The sequence below is a fragment of the Pongo abelii genome, chromosome 2 (assembly GCF_028885655.2).
Source record: "Pongo abelii isolate AG06213 chromosome 2, NHGRI_mPonAbe1-v2.0_pri, whole genome shotgun sequence".
Taxonomy (NCBI): Eukaryota; Metazoa; Chordata; class Mammalia; order Primates; family Hominidae; genus Pongo; species Pongo abelii.
In genome coordinates this window covers 11,698,958-11,721,010 of record NC_085928.1, presented here as the reverse complement: position 1 = coordinate 11,721,010, position 22,053 = coordinate 11,698,958, and the positions used below count along the sequence as shown (strand labels likewise).

At 52.7% G+C, this 22,053-nt stretch overlaps 1 protein-coding gene across 5 annotated transcripts in view; it reads right to left on the bottom strand.

The window, feature by feature from the left end:
* The window catches only part of ALDH1L1 (aldehyde dehydrogenase 1 family member L1), a 77,880-nt gene that overhangs the window by 4,653 nt on the left and 51,174 nt on the right, over nucleotides 1-22,053 (bottom strand). For 4 of the 5 annotated variants that reach the window (XM_024244023.3, NM_001131999.1, XM_063721549.1 and 1 more), the window contains 6 exon segments: nucleotides 17,350-17,455; nucleotides 16,103-16,190; nucleotides 9,738-9,831; nucleotides 6,285-6,384; nucleotides 4,525-4,623; nucleotides 1,684-1,849 (listed from right to left, as the gene is read on the bottom strand). In XM_024244023.3, coding sequence (XP_024099791.2) covers nucleotides 1,684-1,849; nucleotides 4,525-4,623; nucleotides 6,285-6,384; nucleotides 9,738-9,831; nucleotides 16,103-16,190; nucleotides 17,350-17,455 — 653 coding nt within the window. 5 annotated transcript variants of the gene reach the window in all.

The following is a 22,053-nucleotide window of genomic DNA, read 5'->3' as shown; positions in this document are numbered from 1 at the left end:
AGAGCTGGTCTCCTGGTCCTTGGGCCACCAGAAGGCAGCCCCATCCCATGCTCTGCCCCTCACTGGGCTGCAGGAATTCTGCTCCTTCTCATACCCACTCCAGGGCGGGGTGATGGCTCCCCACTGTTCCTGGTTCCTGGGTGCTGCTCTACCCCTTGCTGGCTCCCTAGCCCTGCTCCTGGCACAGGGCCTCCATCACACTGTCTCCCACCAATCCTGAACCCAGCCATCCTTGCCCTGCAAGGGCCCTGGTAATGCTCCCCCCACCCCACCTGCCTCATGGAACTCACAGTCCAGCGGGAGTGGGAAGAGGGTAAGTGGACAGTGACAGCAGCAATGCAATGGTCACGAGAGCTCTGTTGAGGTGTGCAGTGCCCGGTGCCCTGTGACACGGGCATGCCCGGGCTTGGATGTCCTGTGAGCTGAAGAAGCAGGAGCTCTCCAGGTGGGGACACTGGAAAGCCTCCACTAAGCCGAGCAGCAGCAAATGCATGGAGCCCAAGAAAGCACGAGAAGCCTCTGGAGAGAATGAAATGCAGCTGCAGTGCAGGTCAAGGGCAAGTCAGGCACAGATCATGAAGGACTCTGGCTGTGAGGTCAAGGAGTCTGAACTTGCACTGCAGGAGGGTGGGTCACTGCTGCGAGGTCTTAACAGAGGAGAGGTCACCAGACCCTGGCAGCTGTGTGAGTAAAGGATCAGCAGGCTCACAAGGCCACTTGGGAGGCTGCTGTGACGCTGAGCGAGGCAAGATGCAGGGAGCCCGCACAGGGTCAGGGAGGCAGAGGAGGCCCAGAGTCGGACAATTCTCAGATTTGACAGAATCAGGCCAATAATTTAAATGGCGGTCACAGAAAGAGAAGAGTCAGGGATTCCTTCTTTCCTTCCCTCCTTCATGCCATCAAATTAACTGAGCACCTGCTCTGTGCAAGGCCCGGTCTAGGCACAAAGGAGCTAGGGGTGAGGAAGACAGTCATGGCACCTGTCCCCCAGCAGCAGCGTCAACAGTCCATCCCTGTGGCTGCTGCACTTCTGGCCTGGACTGCTCGATCAGACAGAGGGTCCTGGAGCAGCAGGTGTGTGTGTCTGGGCTCAACTCTGGCTGGGACATTGCAATGACCATTGAGTTTGAAGGGCCTGGGGGACATCCAGGTGGAAGTGTCCAGTGCCGCTGGCTGTGCGGTCAGGAGCTCTGGGTGGGGTGGAGCCTGGATGCCTGTATCTGGTAGGGTCTGAGCTGCTGCAGGGGAAAGATCCTGCAGGCAAACTGTCCCCCATGAGAGGTGTTCCAAGCTAAGGATAGGCAGGGATGCACCTGCATTGAGAGAACAGGTGAAGCAACGGCTGAGGGGTTAACAGCCAGTCAAGTAGAGGGAAAATCATAAAATCTAGTCTCATGAAATCTATGGGGGAGAGACTCTCAAGGCTGCGGTGACAGTAAGGGCAAGTCAGAGTCCAGTTCAATACTGACTAAACCAGCACCGAATAATGCTTGTCCCATTCCCGGGTCTGGCCAGTGCCCAAATAGCCACAGCCCAGTGCATCCCAGGTCCCAGATGGGGCTGCAGCCTGACTGTGCAGGTACCTGGCCTTCAGCTGTCTCCAGTTCAGCTGGACAGGGAACCAGAGGCCATGGGACCTGCTGCCTCAATTGACCCAAGCGGGCCTGGCACACACTGACTCACCTGGCCGAGGGACTTGATTCCCGCCGCAGACCAGTGTGGCCCCTTCCTTCACGCCGCGCTGGCAGTACTCCATCAGCTTCATCAGGTGGGCATGGTGATTCTGCGGCCCGTGGTCGGTGTCCCTGTCCAGTGGGTCGCCCACCTTCATCTTCCGTACCTCTTCTACCTGCAGAAAGTCCTCCAAGTCAGGCGTGGCTTGTGCTCGTGCTGCCGCAGTTTCTGACAATGATCCTCACCTGACTCAGCTCTCACAGCTGACCCCTGAGGAAAGTTCACACTCTGTTCTAGCCTCAGGGCTTTCTGAATTCTGACTCTAAATCCACCTTCCAGGCTGAAATCCCAAATGGCTCCTATGCGCAGAGGGACAGAAGTCTCCAAGGAGACAGGAGCCCAGCGACAGATGGGCTGGAAATGGAGGTATACAGGGGTGTGGGTGAGGAGGACAGAGGCCGGTTTATTTGACTAGTTGAGATGGGGCTCAGTACAACATGTATCTGACTCTGGTCCTGCACCAGCCTCATGGACCAAGAAGCTGAAGGAACTGTTTGTCCGGGGGACTCCAGGATGTGGGGTAGGTGGGATAGACCAGCCCTGCTGCAATAGTCCTGGTGCCAAAGTGGGAAAGAAATTAAGTGGAGGGGAGGGGCCCAAGGCTCTAGTCTGCTGACCCTCCTCCTCCAAGGCCAGGGCATCTCACATCTCGCAAACTCTGCACCCCCAATCAGCCCTAATCAGACACAGGTGTGACTCGAGCACCCGGAACACCCCTCTGCCCTTCCCACCAGGGCCCACTGTGTGCCTCTGACTGTCCTGTCTCCACCCTGTAGCCAAGCCCGGTTGCTTTTGTTCCTCATTCTCTGCTCCTGTCCTGTCGACCCAAACCGTGCCCCGATCAAATGGCTTTGTATCTTGGATACAAAGAACAAGCAGCCTACTGAGCCTCCTGAGCCTCCTGAACACTGGCCTCACTTCCTTTATTGGGATTGTCACTGTCCTGAGAATTATCCCTGGGACTCTGGCCCTTGCAGTCACCCTTCTGTGGAAGTCTCATGACTCCCTTAAGACCCCCAGACAGGACCTTGTGTGCACAGCTCTGTGTCCCCCCAGCCACACTCCCCCCATGACTGCCACTTTATCTCCAGTAGTCCCTGGGTCTGTATCCCGGTCCTGCTATTCCTGTGCCGGGCCCATCATGGCAGTGGGCCTTGCTTGGCCGGGCAGGCCAGCTCCCCAACTACGGAAGATGAGCTTGTGCCTCCCATCACGTGGTAGAGTCTGTCTCCTCACCCCTTGAATCTGGGCCGGCCTGTGACTTGCTTAGGCAGCACAATGCATGGAAGCAATGTTTCGTGCATTTCAAGAGGCCTCTCAACTTGCGCTCTCACTCTTAGGAGTCCTGCCACTGTCCACATGAACATGCCCCAGCACACGCTGCAGAATGCAGGCCCCCAGGGCAAGGACAGCTGTCCCACGAAGCCACCCGCTGCCCCGCTGCCCCTGAGGCTCACTGCAGATGTTTGGGCAAGCTCTGACAAACCCAGCTGAGCCCCAGCAAACCCCAGCCTAGACTTTCACTGCTGCCCACAGAATCATGAGCTGAGGGCAGGGCTGTCATTTCCAGCCACTCTGTGTTGAGGGTTGTTATATGGCAAAAACTGTTCTAGCCCATCCTAGAAAGTCCTTCCTTTTCCCACTCCTTCCGGACTCTGAGCCACCACCCTGGGTCCAGCACCAGCTCTCCTCCAGGGGCCCCTCCCTCACCCCTCCGCTCATAGGCCCTCTTTTTCTCTGGCTTCCCAGGCACCATCTGTCTGAAACCATGTGTGGAGGTTGCTGGTTGTTTCTCCCACATCCCTGCCGCTACCCACTGAGATTAGATGCTGCTCTCCACAACCTGGGGGTGGGGGGGCTCTTCGCGGAAGCTAAGCCAACCTTAGCTTGCTCCCCACCTGGTATCATGGCCTGGATGAAGGATGGCTGGGGCCTGGCTCATGTCAACCCCACAGTGTTTTCTAACAGAGGTGGTGAGGAAGGAGTCATGTCCCACTCTGGCTGCATGTGGTAAGGTAATGCTGGTGCCGTCAGCCCCATACTCCCACCATATCCGAGCTGCTTGGAGAGGATGAAGCCAACCCGCTGAGGAACTGAGAAGCCAGGCATTACAAACCTCCCAAGGGGACTCAGGACAGCCCATCTGTTCCGAGGCCAGCATCAAGCCTACTCTTCCAGGTGTGGCTGAGTGGATAAACCTGGTGGGAGACACTGTCCTGTGCCCACCAGATCCCCGAGGCCATGCAAGGTGGCTGCGGAGCCTGACGGGAGCTACTCTCCTCTACTGGCGGCCCACAGCCAAGCCTACCTGCCACAGGGGCCCACAGCCTGGCCACTTGGCTCCAGGGGTATGCCTGTATAGGGGGATTCGTGCTCCAGGGCCCCTGTCCATGGTCAGGCCCAGGCTGACCTGAGACCAGGCTCTTGCTCCATTCTGTCCGGTCCTCCCCTGGTCCCTTCTCCTTCCAGGCTTCACCCAAGAGTCCATTCTGAGTAAACCACGTGCACTGAATTCTTGCCCCAGGCTCCACTTCTAGGGGGCCAACCCAAGACGGGCCCTTTTTGGTGATGTCAGTTGAGCTACAGGTCTGCTATCTCTTGGCAAAATAATAAAATCCAGTGAAGACTCAGCACAGCTCCCGCTGTGGGTTCCCTGACCCCCGGGGGGAGTGTCCTCCAGGAGGAGCCCAGCCTCACTTGACCCTGCCCTGTCTTGCCTCCTCCAACCCCCTCCAGCCAGGCTGCTGTCCCGGTGAACCAGCCGACTGCAGACCCTGGGGCAGGACTTACCACCCTCCGCACAAACTCATCATGAATGGAGTCCTCCACAAAGAGCCGGCCTGCTGCAATGCAGTTCTCTCCTTTGTTGAAGAAAACAGAGCTCATCCCCTTCAGAGAATGGACAAGAACACCAGGTCACTGCTCCTCCTGGGACACCAGCCCCCAGCTCTGCCAGGGCCCAGCTGCCTCTTCTAATTGGGAAAGGAGGCACCCGTGTGTCCTGATCTCCTCCTGTGGGCCCCACTCAATCCTGTCACCTCAAGAGGAGAGGTGAGAGGAACTGTGTGGGAAGTGAAGACGCTGAGGCCCATGCAGTGACAGAGAGACACCACGCCCCAACTCCCACCACTGGAGGACAAGGCTGCCATCCACACTGGCAGAGCATGGGGACCAAGTGGGAGTGAGCCTCAGCCTGCCTGAGACCCTCCTGCACCCTGGGTGGCTCGCTGGGGTGGCCCAGGAGGTGCCGACTCCTGTTTGAGAGTCTACACTCTCGGGAGCTGACAGGAGAGATGCCAGCCGTGTGTGTAAGCACGGAGCAGGAGGTGGGTGACAGGGCAGAGGGTGGGACACAGGCAGGCAGCCCCGACGTGGGTGGGTGAGGGGTGGGGCAGCCCTGGCCCAGGGAACTCCCGGCAGGAGTCCAGAACAAAGGCCCTCAGAGGCCCCAGGCAGCCAGCTTTTTCAAACTCGCCTGCTGTGGGAGACCCAGGGGAGGACGGAGAGCTATAGTCAAGCCTGGCTCTCCTGGAACCTGGGACTGCACAGCCAATGACAGGGCCCCAACTTCCAGCTCAGCACAGGGCCCAGCTAGATCCCAGGGCTGATGGGTTCACCTGGGCCCGTGAACAAGGCCCTTGCCTCCCTCAGTTTCTCCACCAAATGAGGTTGGACTCCCCTTCACACCCATGCTAGGGTGTTAGGCCACCCTCCATGGCACAGTGGAACTCAGATAGGGCCGGGGGCATATTTGGGGACCTGGCTGAACATGGTCTTACTGGTTTGCTCCCACAGGAGTGAGGACAGGACCAAGGCAACAACAATACCAATGGTGAGAACAAGGACCGACACGTGTGTCTCAAGTGGCACTTGCCACTAATCTAAGCCCTTCAGACATATTCATTCTGCAGCCACCCAGAAGGTGGGTATCACCATGGTCCCTATCCACAGGTGGGAGCACAGATGCCACAGAAGTTAGGTAACTTGCTCAAGGCTGCCCACTAAGTCAGTGGTGGACCCGCGGCCACCGGCAGAGGGTCACTGTCAGCAGGGCTGGGCTCAAGTGCTCAGAGTTCTGCTTTGCTCTTTTATTTTAAAAACAAACATTTTATTGTGTATATTTAAGGTTTACAGCATGAAGTTATGGACTACATATAGATGGTAAAATGGTTACTATAGTGAAGCAGATCAACACATCTGATTTGCCCTCTCATCAGACAGAAAAGGCTGCCATGTTTATTTCAGAACAGATGGAGCTGTGGCGTGTGTTTCCTGATTTCATATTTATATGTAATACACACACACACATGTTATAGGCAGTTGATCTCAGCTATCCTGGCAGCTATGAAACTTCTTGGGAAGTATGTTTGGAGGGCACACGTCATTCTTCCCTAAGCCTGCTGCCTGCCATGCTATGCTTGTGGTGACACTATGGACTCCACCAGGGCTACATGTGTGAGTGTGGCTGTGGAATCAGAGACAGGGCCTCCTGGTCCCCACAGTCCCTGTTCCCGCTCACTGTCCCTGCCCCCTCCAGGCCCGGCCCTCACCATCTGCACAGCCTTGTTGAGGTCACAGTCAGCAAAGATGATGAGGGGTGACTTCCCGCCCAGTTCCAGGGACACCTTCTTCACGTTACTTATGGCACAGCTGCAAGGAACAGATGGCTGGTGGGGCCGGTCCCTCCAGGGCAGGTAGGGGCATTGGGCCCCCAGGTGACAGGGACCTGGGTAGGCCCAAAGCATGCTTTGCTGCAAGAAGCAAGACCCGGCCAGTGCCTCCCCACTCCCCCCAACCCCTTGCGGCTTCACACGGCCACCTGCCTTTCTTTCCTGGCCTGTACACACCGGGCCTGTGCCCCGCTGCCCCCTGGACTGCCCTTCCTGCTGTCCACTCCACACCTCATTTCCTGCAGGCCTGTGTTCTCTTCTCTGGGGTGCCTCCCTGATCGCCCTGTATAAAACCACAGCCTGCCCGTGCACCCCATCTGCTGTCTTTTGCTCTATTGCATGTTGACCTCTGACCCCATCTGCAGAGCATGAGCCTGGCCAGGGCAGGCACGCATCTATCTGGGTCCTATTACAGCCCTGGTGCCAAGCACAGTGCCTGCACGCAGCTGGTGCTGCACAAATTAAGGAATACAAAACAGCACCATCCACTGCCACAGCTGCAGGGGCCCAGAGGCTGCGGCACCTCCCTGTATTAGCGGCAGAGCAAACAGAGAGAGGCTGGGAGTCATGAACACATCACATCAGTGAGCAAGAAATGCACTGCAGGGATGCTGTCCTCAGCTGGACACTCAGTCAACAGCCAGCAGGAAGGAGGCTCCACTGGGGAGGAGAGGCCTCCTCTGCAGAAGCAACCCAGGGAGATGGCACCCATCTCAGCTGCAGCTCTGGGTGACACGGCTGCCTGGGAAGAAGAAAGCAGCTGAACCAGGGATGCTAGGGCAGGAAGCTGCTCAGAGCTCTGCTTTGCTCTTCTTTTTTTTTTTTTAAATAAATTTTACTGTGTATATTTGAGGTTCATAGCATGATTTTTTTTAAATTTTTTGTTTGTTTATTTTGTTTTGTTTTGTTTTTAGATGGAGTCCCACTCTTGTCGCCCCAGCTGGGGTGCAATGGCATGATCTTGGCTCACTGCAACCTCCGCCTCCTGGGTTCAAGCGATTCTTCTACCTCAGCCTCCTGAGTAGCTGGGATTACAGGCACGTGCCACCACGCCCGGCTAATTTTTGTATTTTTAGTAGAGATGGGGTTTCACCATGTTGGTCAGGCTGGTCTTGAACTCTTGACCTCAGGTGATCTGCCCGCCTCGGCCTCCCAAAGTGCTGGGATTACAGGCATGAGCCACAGCACCCAGACTTTTTTTTTCCCTTTGAGATAGAGTCACACTCTGTTGCCCAGACTGAAGTGCAGTGGTGTGATCTCAGCTTACTGTAATCTCTGCCTTCTGGGTTCAAGCAATTCTCCTGCCTCAGCCTCTAGAGTAGCTGGGAATATAGGCATATGCTACCACACCTGGCTATTTTTTTTTTTTTTTTGTATTTTTTGTAGAGATGGGGTTTTACCATGTTGGCCAGGGTGGTCTCAAACTCCTGGCCTCAAGTGATCCGCTGGCCTCAGCCTCCCCAAAGTGCTGGGATTCCAGGTGTGAGCCACCATGCCCAGCCTAGTATTTATTGTTTTAAATAAAATGTTCAAATTGAGGTACTTTTGTTTTTTGTTCTGTTTTATTTATTTATTTAATTAATTAATTTATTTGAGCCAGGCTTTCTTTGTTGCCCAGGCTGGAGTGCAGTGCGTGATCTCTGCTCATTTAGCTTCCGTGTCCCAGGGCTCCTTCCACCTCAGCCTCCCGAGTAGCTGAGACTACAGGCACATGCCACCACACGCCCGGCTATAGCATGATGTCATGAACTACATATCGATGGTAAAATGGTTACCATGGTGAGGCAGATCAACATATCTTGCCCCCCAAACCCTCTGTCCAGCTCTGGAGTACTCAGAGCTGACATTTCCTGAGCCCTCACCCTGGACTTGACTCACATGTGCTCAGACATGACTACAACCTACACACCTCAGAGGAAGAGACCAGCTAGCTTTCGAATTAGGAGAGGCAAACCTGCTGTGACTACTTATAGTTACCCCATTCCCCTACCCACATCACTCAATGTGCAGGTGCCAAAACCCACCCCCAGAAGTTCAGTGTCAGGGCTGGGGCAGGCTCCAGTGCCAGTCAGGGCTCCATCTGTGGTCTGGCCCTGGCTGGCTCTCCCAGCTTGTCGGTGATGGAGACCAGAACCCCTGCACTGTCAAACTGCTATAATGGAATTGGTGGGGGACCCAAGTCATGGGTGTGGCCCAGGTCATATTGTGGTTTAGTGACAGAGTCTGGGAGATGACACCAGTCAGTTTGAGGCCAAAGTCCAAGGATGAAGACATGAGTTGACCTAGATCACTTCTGTCCATAGAAATACAATGAAAGCTTCAAACACTAGCCACAGAGACGATGGGACTTTTTTTGATGGTAGCTACATTAGAGTTCGAGACCAGGCTGGGCAACATAGCAAAACCCCATCTCTACAAAAAATTTAAAAACTTATCCAGGTATGGTGGCATATGTCTGTAGTCCCAGCTACTCGGGAGGCTAAGGTGGGAGGATCGCATGAGCCAGGGAGGCAGAGGCTGCAGCCCTGATCACGACACTGCACTCCAGCCTGGGAGACACTGTGAGACTCCATTGAAAAAAAAAAAAAAAAACCTGAAAAGAAACAGGTGAAATTAATCCTAATAGTATAATTTATTTAACCCAACTAATCAAGAATATTATCATTTCAACTTGAAATCAGTATAAAAACTTAATGAAGGCAGAGCACAGTGGCTCACGTCTGTCATCCCAGCACGAAGATGGGAGGCCGAGTCAGGTGGATTGCTTGAGCCCAGGAGTTTGAGACCAGTCTGGGCAACACAGTGAGACCCCGTCTCTATGAAAAACACAAAAAATTAGCTGGGCTCGGTGGTGCATGCCTGTAGTCCCAGCTACTTGGGAGGCTGAGGTGGGAGCATCACTTGAGCCCAGGAAGTCAAGGCTACAGTGAGCTATGATGGTGCCACTGCACTCCACCATGCGTGACAGATCAAGTCTCAAAAAAACAACAACAACAAAACAAAACAAAAAAACCCCAAACATCCTATTAATGAGCTATTTCACTTTTTTGTGGGTGCTCAGTTCTTGAAATCCACGCGTGTTTTATACTCTCAGCACCTCTCAATCCAGCCCCTTGCTGGTCTGACAGGGCTCTGCAGGTCTCCGCCCAAGCCTCCCCAGGGCTTTGTCAGAAAGGCAGATGCCTCTTCAGCGTTTGCATAGAGCCCAGCAGGGCCGCGGAAGTGGCTGTGCCCTGGAGCCTGGGAAGCAGGACACAGCTCCTGGGACAGCACTGCCATGTCCCAGGCGCAGCCCACAGCAGCCCCTCCTCTGCTCCACCCCCAGCCACGCACCTTTTCATGATGTGCTTGCCCACCTCTGTGGAGCCTGTGAACCCAATTTTCCTCACGTCAGGATGGTCTGAGAGTCTCTGGCCGACCAGGGAACCTGTGGGCGGGAGGGAGCAGGGAATCAGGGTGGTCCCCCTGGTGCTGGGGAGGCAGGAGCCCACCTCCAGGCCTGCACAGGTTCACTGGGGGTCTGGGGCCCTCAAAATGCTCCCCACATGCTTGATCCCCATGATGCCTGGGGCTCATGGAGCCTCGCTCCCTATTAGGGGCTGAACTGTGTCCCCTAAAATTCAAATGCTGAAACCCTCACCCCCTGTACCTCTGAATGGGACTGTGTTTGGAGACATGGCCTTTACGTAGGTGATTAAGGCAAAATGAGGTCATTGAGATGGACCCTAATCCAATCTGACTGGTGTCCTTCTAAGAAGAGGAGATTTGGGCAACGACCATGTGAGGACATAGGGGGTGGAGAGCCGTCTGCAAGCCCAGGAGAGAGGCTGCAGGAGAAGCTGACGCTGCTGACACCCTGATCTTGGACTTCCAGCCTCCAGAACAGAGATATGATAACAGTCTGTTTCTGAAGCCCCAGTCTGCGAAGCTTTGACATGATAGCCCAAGCAAACCAACCCACTCCCCACATGGCTTTTCACCATCAGGGAGACCCCAAGGTGAGGGCACCAAACCTTCAGCTCTTGCAGGGGCTCAAACAGAGACCCAAGGATGCCTGATCAGGTCCCTGAGGGATGTGGCATCCCAAGCATCACAGACTCTAAAACACCCACTCTCAGGTGAGCCAGCCACAGAGGCCTTGCCACCTGCTGTTCCTCCCAGGGAAAGCTGTGATTCCTGCCCCGTCCCACGCCCCCAGCCCCCACTCCGAGCCATGTCCTGGACAAACCCTGTCCCCAACCTGGCTAAGTCCTCTCTGTCCCTCAGGTCTCCATCTCAATGAGACTTCAGAGTGGGCTCCCTGACGCTGCCTCCTCCCAGACTCAGCGTAGCTCCCCACTTAAGCCATTCTCTTGTTTTGGCTTCTGACTCTGCACCCTCCTAATTTGCCTCTTCCTTCTCTGACGGCTCTTTTTCCATCTCCTTTCTCACCTAAACTGAAAATACCCAGCACCTCTGGCTCTGTCCCAGGCCCTCTTCTCTCCTCAGCTTACACTGCGTGCTCAGCTGATCTCACAGGCTTCCAAGGGCCATCTTCAGGTATGTCACCCCCCCAAATCGGCCTCTCCAGCCAAGCTCCTCTGGGATCCAGATCCATTGGTCACTCCTCTACTGCTTGGCTTCTGCACTTGGATGTCTTCTGGCTTCTCAAATTCAACATATTTGAAACTGAACTCTTAATTGCTCCCCTAGACCTGCTCTTCCTCCAGGGTTCTCCATTTCAGTAAACAGCTTCTCCTTGCAGCCAGTTGGTTCAAGCCAAGAACCCAAGAGTCATTCTTGACTCCTTTCTCCATCCCATGACTCGTTCAGTCCAGAGCTCCTGCACCTATCCAGTCCCTCCATCTTCCACCACTCCCCTGCCTCCAGGCTTGTAAAATTCACATGCCCAGGCACACCTGTGAAGGTTCCAGTTTGGCAGGTTTGGAATAAGACCCTTGTATCCTCCCTCTATATACAGTTAAAGCTCTACCAGTGATTTTGATACTAATTCCATTCCACCACTCCCCATTAAATTACTGTTCTGGGGAGAAAACTTTTGCAAAAGATATATCTGACAAAGAACTGGTGTCCAAAATATACAAAGAACTCTCAAAACTCAACAATAAGAAAACAAACAACCACTAAAAACTGGGCAAAAGACAGAAATAGACACATCACCAAAGAAGACAGACAGATGGCAAGTAAGCACATGAAACAGTGCTCAATGTCATTTGTCATTAGAGAATAAAAAACTAAAACAGCAATGAGATACCACTGCACAGCTACTAAACAACAAAAATCCAGAACATTGATGATGCCAGATGCTGGGATGGATGTGGAGCAACAGGAACTCTCAGTCATTGCTGCGGGAACACAAAATGGCACAGCCACTTGGGAAGACAGTTTAGCAGTCAGTTTAGAAACCAAATGCACTCTTACCATATGATCCAGCAACTGTGTTCCTTGGTATTTACCCAAAGGAGTTGAAAACTTATGTCCACACCAAAACCTGCACATGAATGTTTACAGCAGCTTTACTCAGAATTGCCAAAACTTGGAAGCTACCAAGACGTCCTTCAGAAAGTGGATGGATAAGTAACTGACGTGAATCAGACAAGGGAAATTATTCAGTGCTAAAAAGAAATGAGCTATTAAGTCACAAGAAGCCATGGAAGAACCTCAAATGCATATCACTAAGTGAAAGAAGCCAAATGAAAAGCCTGCATATGATTGTAATTACATGACATTCTGGAAAAGGCATAATGATGGAGACAAGAAAAAGATCAGTGGTTGCCAGGGATTGGAGAGAGGAAGAGATAAAAGGTATAGCACAGCAGTGAAACTACTCTGTGTTACACTCTAATGATAGATGCAAGGGATTACACAGTTGTCAAAACCCATAGAATGTACATCCCAAGAGTGACCCCTAAACTATGGACTTTGGGGGATAATGAGATGTCAATGTAGGTCATCGCTTGTAACAAACATGCTCCTCTGGTGCTGGATATTAGTAGTGGAGGGCTGTGTCTGTGTGGGGCAGGTGGTGTATAGGGACTCTGTACTTTCTGCTCAATTTTGCTATCAACCTAAAACTGCTCTAAAATAAAGTCTATTTACTAGTAATAATAATAGTAGTAACAAAAATAACAACACTCTCTTAGGCTATTTAAGAAATATTTGCAAAAAGGGATCATATATCAGACCACGAAAATTCTCCATTTTAGAAAACAAAATTTTTACAAGCTGTTATGTGTTGGACTGTGCCTCCCCCAGACACTCACTAGAAATTCATAGGTCACCATCCTAACCCCCAGTACCTCACAATGTGGCCTTATTTGGGGATGAAGTCAGTACAGGTAAAATTAGTTAAGATGAGGTCACTGGGGTGGTCCCTGATCCAAAATGAACGGTGTTCTTATAAAAATGGGAGATTTGGGCACAGACACCATACCTTCAGGGAAATGCCATGTCAAGAAGAAAGCACAGATTGGGATGATGCTTCTGCAAGCTAGGAGGAGGCAAAGAAGAATTCTTCCCTAGAACCTTTTAGATGGAGCATGGCCCTGCTAACACCTTCCATCCAGACTTGTAGCCTCCAGAGCTGCACGGCGCTGCCTTGCAGTGGTTTATGCCACTCAGTTTGCAGTGCTTGGTGACAGCAGCCCTGGCAAACTCACATACAGGCCATAGTATCTGATCATGACATAATACAATTAGAAATATAAGAACAGAATTTTAAATTTTAGACAAAAAAACAACTTGGCAATTGTTTTTAAATCTCTTTCTACTTACTGCATTAGAGAGAAGACCAAAACTACAACTATATGATATTTAAGAGTAATAAAAAAAATGAATACAACCTGCTCAAAAGCCATGAGGCAGGAGTGCATTTCTGGAAGGCCAGCTTGAGGAGCCCTGCAGACAATTCCCCAGGGAAACCACTATCCTGGTGAAGATGATCTAAAAACAACCACTTAAACTCCCTGGAAATTGTTCTAAGGGCATACGACAAATGGAGAAACATTCTTCAAGAAAATCTGACTCTCAGTAAGAGCAGGGAAAATCTGCGGCACTGAAGGCACAGTCTGCTCCCTCCCCTTGAGGGAAGCTCCACTCCAGGCAGGTGTGGCCAGGAAGGCAGCGCTCCTTTCCCTCTCAGCTCCCAGCGAAGGAAGCTGGCATCCACCAGGAGGTGCAGGCCACCAAGGCCTCTCATCTCCGCCAACTCTCAGTTGCAGAAGCTAAGTTCTTGGTGACTATGGCTAAGATGCTGGGGCCCCTTCCTCCGCCCAGACCGCACTCATAAGGGGAAGACTCTACCTCAGGTGTGCCAGACAGAGAAGACAATGCATGACTGTATTCAAAGTACAAGACAGAGCAAGTGCAAAGAAAGAACAAAACTGTCAACCCAGAATCTTACATCTAGCAATACTGTGTTTCAAAAAGTAGAGGCAATGAGGATATTGCCAGATAAACAAAAACTGAGATAATCTGTTGTTAGCAGACCCACCTTACAGGAAATACGAAAAGAAGTTCTTCAAGCTGAAAGCAAGTGACTACAGACAGTAGTCAGAATCCACAGGAAAAAGCAAGGAGCACTGTAAAGGTAATTAGGTAATTATAAAAGACAGTATCAATGCATATTTTATTTGCTTTCTTCTCTTAACTGATTTAAAAAGTGATTGTATAAAATGATTATATACATTGTATAATTGTGGGGTAACAAATAAAAATGTAACATATTGGACAATAAAAGCAGAAAGGAGGTAGGTGGGAATAAAACTTAAATGGAGTAAGGAAATGACACCAGATAGTAGCTCAAATCCATAGGACCAGCTGAAGAGGACCAGAACTTGTGAGTCAGACAACATATAAACTCTGCACATAGGGACTTGTTCTCCTTTCTTTTCTCAGTTTCTTTAGTAGATGTAAAATTATATAAAGTAATATATATAGCAATGTATTATTGGGTTTGTAACATATATAGATGTTCTATGTGTACAAAAATACGTGATCCTAGCACAAACAGGGAGAAGATAACAGACCTATCCAGAAGTAACATTTGTACATTTCACTGGGATTAAGTTCCTATAAATCTGAAGTTGATTTTGATAAGTATATGATAAGTCCTAGAGTAACCACTAAGAAAATAACTGAAAATGTATACTGAAAATAAATTATTGAAAGCATTAAAATGTTATGCTAGGAAATATTCGCTTAATGCAAAAGAAAGTAGTACAGCAGGAGAAACAGAGGGAAAAAAGACAGGAGATTCATAGAAAATGAAAAGTAAAATGGTAAACCCACTGTATCAATATTAATGTAAAGTCTCCAGTCAAAAGGCAGAGATTATGAGACTGGATAAAAAATAAGATCTGACTATATGTTATATATGGGGCATATTTTAGATTCAAAAGTATGAACGAGTTGAAAGTAAAAGAATGCAAAAATATATATCATGTCAACAGCAACCATTTGAAAGCTAGTGTAGTAATACTAATAACAGACAGAATTGACTTTAACACAAAAACTATCATGAAAGATAAACAGGGGCATTTATAATGAATGATAAAAGTGTCAGTCACAAGGTGCGAGGTGTTACCAAAACTCTTTTTTTTTGGAGACAGAGTCTCACTCTTGTTACCCAGGCTGAAGTGCAGTGGCACAATCTCGGATCACTGCAAACTCCACCTCCCAGGTTCAAGCGATTCTCCTGCCTCAGCCTCCAGAGTAGCTGGGGTTACAAGCGCCTGCCACCATGCCCAGCTAATTTTTGTATTTTTAATAGAGACGGGGTTTCGCCATGTTGGCCAGGCTGGTCTTGAATTCCTGACCTCAGGTGATCCACTCACCTTGGCCTCCCAAAGTGCTGGGATTACAGGCGTGAGCCACTGCACCTGGCCATCACTAAAACTTTTTCAAATGCTTTCCTTATTTGAATCAGAAAAAAATTAATGAACTAAACTTTCAACCCAAAAAGCTACAAAAAAAAAAAAAAATAGAAGAACCATTCAGGAGAACACAGAAGGGAATAATAAAAGCAGGGGAAAGTATAAAAATAGCCATGGAAAAGGTAAGGAAATCTAGGAGCTGTATTTGATTTTTTTAGGGTGGAGGATGGAGACAAACAAGCAATAACTTTTCACCAATTTAATCAACTTAAAAAGAGAGAGAGAAAGGAAAAATATAAAGAATGCATTATAACAATCAAAAGGAAAATCCAAAAAGGAGATAAAAATTATGAGATTATTATAACAACTTCACGCTAATACATTTGAAATCTGCACAAGAAGGGACTTTTCCATAAACTAGACCATTAAACACAACAGAAACTTAAAAAGTAATTCATGTATGACCTCCCTAAATGCTCTAAGCCTGAAATGTTCTAAAGAAAAATTATCTCAAACTTCCAAGGGCAGATAATTCCCAAGTAACAAGTTTATTCCAGGGCGCGCGGACACACACACACACACACACACGCACGCACGCACGCACGCACGCGCGAACACATTCAGCTGGGGCATCTGAAGACAAAAGCCCTTCCAGGTGCAGGTGCTCTCCCCAACAGGAGCGGCCTCCTTTGTCACAGGCTGGCCCCCGCCTGGGCTCTCCTAAGGCTGCTCTGCCCTCACGCCCCTATCCAGTAGGGCCTGCTCTGCCCAATGGCATCTCCAGCTGCCAGAAGCCCTAGCCCTGCCCCCGACAATGGCTCTTACCAGATCCTGGGAGGACGTTAACCACACCTTTGGGAATGCCGGCCTTTAATGTCAGCTCTGCAAACTTCAAGGCTGTGAGTGGGGTCACCTGGGTGTGGGGCCAGGAAAGGAGACTGGGTAAGGAGGTTTTTGAAAGTGGGGCTCTGCCTTCCCTCCCTGCCTTCCTCTCCCAGCAGCCCAGCAGCAAGCAGGGAGGAGTAGCTGCAGATTGTGGCACCAGGAAGACCCCAGGAAAGCCACCAGAGGGGGCCCTGCCTGCCCAGCCGGCGTGCCCACAGCACCAGCTGGGAATCAGGGTGGGCCAACCTCTGGTGCCCTAGCTTCTCCTCCTGGCAGGGCTCCAGCCCCCGGCCAGGCCTGGGTTCCCTTCTGCACAGCATAAAGCCAGAGGTTAAGTTCTCCTCAGAGGGTGGTTGTGATGCTTGAATAAGCAAATGCACGTAAATTACTATCTAATTTGTGATACATGTTGAAATGCCTGAGACATGCCTGACTCAGGGTAAATACTATCAATGTCAGCCATCATTATTGTTTTTCATTACGTCAATGCCCTTGCCACGAAATTACCCCAAAGAAGCTGGCGAGTGGGTGCCCTCCTGGGCACACCATCCCTGCCATGTCATGCACCATCCTGGGAGGCAGGCAGCGGGAAGGCTGTCATTGCCAATGTACAGATGAAGAAACTGAGGCTCACTGGGTGTGTCCTCACTCCCAAGGACCTTCCCAGCATGCCTGGGTGACCCTTGATATCCCGCCTCTACTCCCCCACCTACACATCTCAGACACCACACTGTGTAGCCTCTGTGTGCAAGGATGGGGACCACGAATCCCACCGCTCACCCTGCTTCTCTCCATGACTTCTGGTCTCAGAAGCCACATAAGGGACATGGCACCAGCTTTATGGATAGACTACTCAGGCTGTCTTAGAGCATGGGGCCTGGTTTCTGTTCCATGAATCCAGAGTGCAGAAATCCCTGCCTCTGCTGACCCGAGCAGCTGCAAGTTCCAGCACAGCCAGATGGCCTCAAGCAGCCATGGCTGAAAAAGAGTCTGCTTTGGAGAGCTCTGCCTGCCATATACGCCTCTGCCTACTGAGAGCGGGGCCCGTGGAGGGCAGCTGGCATTAGCAGGACCCTTCTTCCAGTGCCCGTGTGGCCAGGAGAGGCCCTTCCCCTCCTCCCTTATAGAGTGAGTTCCTGATCCTCTCTGTGGCCTGCAGGCCCTGTCCAGAGTGAATCCACGCTCACCTGAGCAGGCTTGATCACCACTGTGTTCCCAGCAGCCAGGCAGGCAGCTGTCTTCCAGGACAGCATCATCAGGGGATAGTTCCAGGGGATGATGATGCCACAAACCCTGCCGCACAAAAGAGGTTGCCCTTTGTCCCTCTTCTCCACCAGGCCCACAGTGGACCTGCCAATTCCCTCCACCTCACTCAAGGCGTGACATCCACTCTCAAAGCCAGGCTTCCTGATAAGGCACCCAAGGTCCCTCTGAGAGGCAGCTCATGCCTGCTCTTTCTGTCCTGGATGCTACAGTAAGGATTGGTCTGGCAGCAGCCCCTCTTCCTAGCAGGGCAGGATGGCATGGGACACTGGACCGTTTCTGATGGAAGCTGTGGAACTGTCTGGGGCACAGGCAATGAGAGAGGGTGATGGCAGGCAGGCACAGGTGAGGACACAGGCCAGGGGGAGCTAAAGAGGGTCAGGGGTCACCAGGGGTGGGTCAGGAGGGCCTGGAGAGGGTCCTCCAGAGTGTGAGGCCAGGTGTCAGTCCTCAAGAAGAGAAGACAGAATCAGCAAGGCAGCACTGATGAGGTCAGGGTGCTCTGTGTGAAGCCATGGTGCCCAGTGCCGGTGCCACCCTGGGTTCTAGAGCGACCCTCTGGCTGGGCACAGGTGCCTCATACTCAGAGCACTGTGGGCACTGGGGAGGCTGCAGAGTCCCAGGGACCAGCAGGCACACTGGCCGGGTATGAATCCTGTGTGGCGCTTCCTTCTCCTCATACAGCACCACTCTGGGTGAGCGCTGGACAGTCAGATGAGGACATCCACACAGAGCCCTGTAGACCACAGGCTGTGCTGTCACCACCCCACCACCATCACAGGGTGTTTCCCCAAAAGAAAGCTGCTTAGCCAGACCCAGGCGGTGGGCAGGACCCACGTGAGGCATCAGGGGGGAGCAGCAGGGAGCACTGAGATAGGGGAGCTGCCCCATACCCCACACGCACCCAGGAGATTGGGAGCACAGCACGGACTGCTGAGTGTTCCCAGGGAGCAGGCAAGGCCATTGGTTACAGTGAACGAGGCTGAGGGGAGCTCAGAAAAGAAAACACATCAGAAAAGCCCCACAATTATGTGCTGAATTGTGCCCCCACTCCCCAATTCGTATGCTGAAGCCCTAATCTCTAGAGTCTAAGGGCATGCCCTTGTTTGGAGACCAGATTGCTGTGTTGTAATTAATTAGGATGTGGTAGCACTGGGGTGGGCGGGCCCCTAATCCAGGACGAATGCTGTCCTCATACAAGGAACACCACATGGAGAGACAGACTCTCACAGTGGGAATGCCAAGAGGGCATGAGGCAGAGACAGGGGCTCCCTGCAAGCCAAGGAAGGCCGAAGGTCGCCAGCAGCCACCAGATGCCAGGAGAGAGGTCAGGACAGACCCTCACAGCCCTCATGCAGAACCAGCTCTGCCCACATCTGACCTCAGATTTCCAGCTCCCAGAACCAGGAGACAAGTTTCCATTGATTAAGCCCTGGATTGGTGGTCCCTTCTACAGCAGCCCGAACTGACGCCCACACTCACTGGTTAGGGGAAAGGCCAAGCCCCAGGACTGGAGTGTGCAGAGCCAGCCCTGGCACCGGTTCAAAGGAGCAGGGCTGCAGGACCCAGGCCCAGGTGAATCCTCCCTGCCCAGCTGCTGTGAGAACCGACCTTCATTAGCCTTGCTGCCTCTGATTCCTAGTGGCCTTTCTTAGTGGGAGACTGAGTGGACATCCAGTGAGACAACCACCCCGTGGGTCTTAGGCCCATCCCTCCCTCCCTCGGGGCCATTCTCCTGCTGTGCGGCCCTGAGCCCGTGCCTCCTCTGCCCTCTGACACTCCTGGGGAGCTGCGTGGATGGTGAAGGTGGAGTTCCTTTTCTCTCTTGGGAGCATGGAGCCTGGGCAGGGGACACCAAGCAAGGTTTCTTGGTGTCCCCAAGAAATGCTCGGCTCACTAGGGAGCTTGAGTGGCTGTTGGGCCAGGATGCGGCTGAGGACATGAGGGGAAAGGGCCCCCCACAAGGCAGCTGCAGCCTCACTGCTGAGGTTGCTGTGGCACTGGCCAGGGGAGGAGATGGGCAGCCCCTCACCCTGGCCAGGCCCTCCTCTGGCACCGCATGCAGGCACAGTGAGGGTGGACCCAGGGCTGGGGCTCTCTAGGTCTGATCACTCAGTCATTCTGCAGTATTTATGGGACACTGCAGGTGTGCTGGGATGATGACAGGCATGGGCACAGGGCAGCATCAGTCTGAATGCTCACACAGAGAATAAAATGGGATTATAAATTAGAGAGGGCAGGCTGGGAGCAGAGGTCTGGGGGATGCATCACAGATGAGAGCTGGAGGACAGCTGGTGAGGGCTGGAGGTGGGACACAGGTGCAAGTGCTTAGTGGGGCATGAGTGTGGAGGGCCTAGGATCCATGAGGCCAGCACAGCCAACCACAGTGGACTGGGGAGGGGGCCAGGATGCCAGGCCGGGATTGCATGGCCAAGTGAGGAGTTTGATTCCATGTCAAGGGCACTGGGAAGCCACCCAAGAATTCCGAGTGGAGCAGTGACACAGTCTCTTGTAAATTTCCTAATACAAACATCCGAAAGAGCTGGATCCTGCTCCTTATCAGAACCACATACAGAATTCTCCTCTTAGCCCCATCACCCAGGAGGCCCGGCCCTGCATGGCTCCTTCACCAGGCCCTCCTAACTCCTTCACAGCACGCTGTGCTCTAGACACCTGATGCTCACCCATCAAAACAACTCAGTGAGGACAGGACTGTTTTATTACCATTTGACAGTTAGGGAGACTGAGTACAGACAGGCTGGGAGCTTGCCCTAGAAAGGGGAGGAGCTAGGATTCCAACCTTGGGTTCTGGCTCTAGAACATTCCCACTGAGGCGAGGTCCGCTGTGAAGGTGGGGAGGGGTGAAGCCCAGAGGCCCTGGCGGCCTCCCTGCCAGGCAGAGACCATTAGTTCCAGAATCACGGCCCACCAGGTGCGTGGTCAGCAGTGGCCCTGCCTGCCTGCCTTTGGGGGAGCCCTGGTCTGTGTGAGCTGCTGGGACCAGGCCCCAGGGCAGGATGTGTTCACACTGGGGTGCCGACCGGGCGCCCAGAGTCCCAGGTCCAAGGCCAGCCTCACAGGGTGACACAGGGATGCTTCTGGGTGACAGAGTGTCCGTTTCCTCCTCAGTCTGATGGGGGTGGACACCCCCCAACCCCATGCTGGCAGCTGGGAGGGTGGGCAGCCTCACAGACCCAAGTGTGGCTCTGACCTGTGGCCCTAGGTGGGCCATGACCCACCCTGCCCTGCCCAGCCCAGCCCAGCCCAGCCCCTTTCAAATCACGATAAAGGTCTCTGACCACTGCCCCATAGCAGGGTTTCTCAGCTCCCACACTACTGACATTTGGGGCGGGGCAGTTCTTTGTTGTGGGGGGCTGTACTGTATTACCCCCTCTGTTGGGACAACCAAAACCATGTGCAGACCTTGCCCAATGTCCTCTGTGGGGACCCTGGAGGCGATGCCTCCACCTGCAGCCTGGCTCCTCTCTGGGGCTCTAGAGTCCACAGCCCACTTTCCCACAGGAGCCTCCTCCAGCCCATGCTTGAGGACTTGGTTGTTCATCTGCATGAGCTGTCAGTGACACAGGGACATTGGAGCATGTTCTCCTTGCAAACACTCCAACATTCAGGTGGAGCTGAGGGGCCTTTGGCCACGCCCACAGCTGTGAGGTCCCCTACCCTGCAAGGGGCACAGAGCAGGCGGGAATGACTGTGGTGCTGATGCCAGCTGGGCCCTGCTCTCAGGTCACCCTGGCCAGGCTCTCCTGTGGCACTGCGTGCAGGTGCAGTGAGGGTGGACCCAGGGCTGAGGCGCTCTAGGTCCAGTTGCAGGCGCATCCTCAGTGCAGATCATGGATCAGGGCTGTACCAGCACCTGCTGCTCTGGTGTTTGCTGTTACCAGCAAAGCACAGTAGCCATGCACTCTTGGGTAAGCTGCCTCAGGCACGCATGTGAGTGACTCACCAGGACTGGGGCCAAATCAGGACGTATGACCTCGAGTGGTCACTGCCCAGTTTCCTCTAGCAGGGAAAACCCAGAGCCCTGTGGCTGTGTTCCGAGCCCTGTGGCTGTGTCCAAGCCCTTCTCCCCACTCTTGCCCTGGGGTCACTGGGTGGCGAGGTGAGGTGCCTCACGCCAGGTTCATTTCCCACGGCGCCTACATGCTTGGCGTCCAGCAGGGTCCGCACTCCTGCTGAGCGGCTCTCATCCTCTGCCTGTTCCTCCTTTGTTCTATGTTTCCTGTTCCTCAGTGTTGTGCAGGAGTTCCTCATCTTTATGAACACTGACCGCCATACCCATTTTGGACATTTTTGGGGTTTACGCTTTTTTTTTTTTTTTTTTTTGAGACGGAGTCTTGCTGTCTCCCAGGCTGGAGTGCAGTGGTGCAATCTCGGCTCATTGCAAGCTCCGCCTCCTGGGTTCATGCCATTCTCCTGCCTCAGCCTCCCAAGTAGCTGTGACTACAGGTGCCCGCCACCACGCCCGGCTAATTTTTTGTATTTTTAGTAGAGACAGGGTTTCACTGTGTTAGCTAGGCTGGTCTCAATCTCCTGACCTCGTGATCTGCCCGCCGTGGCCTCCCAAAGTGCTGGGATTACAGGCGTGAGCCACTGCGCCCGGCCTGGGT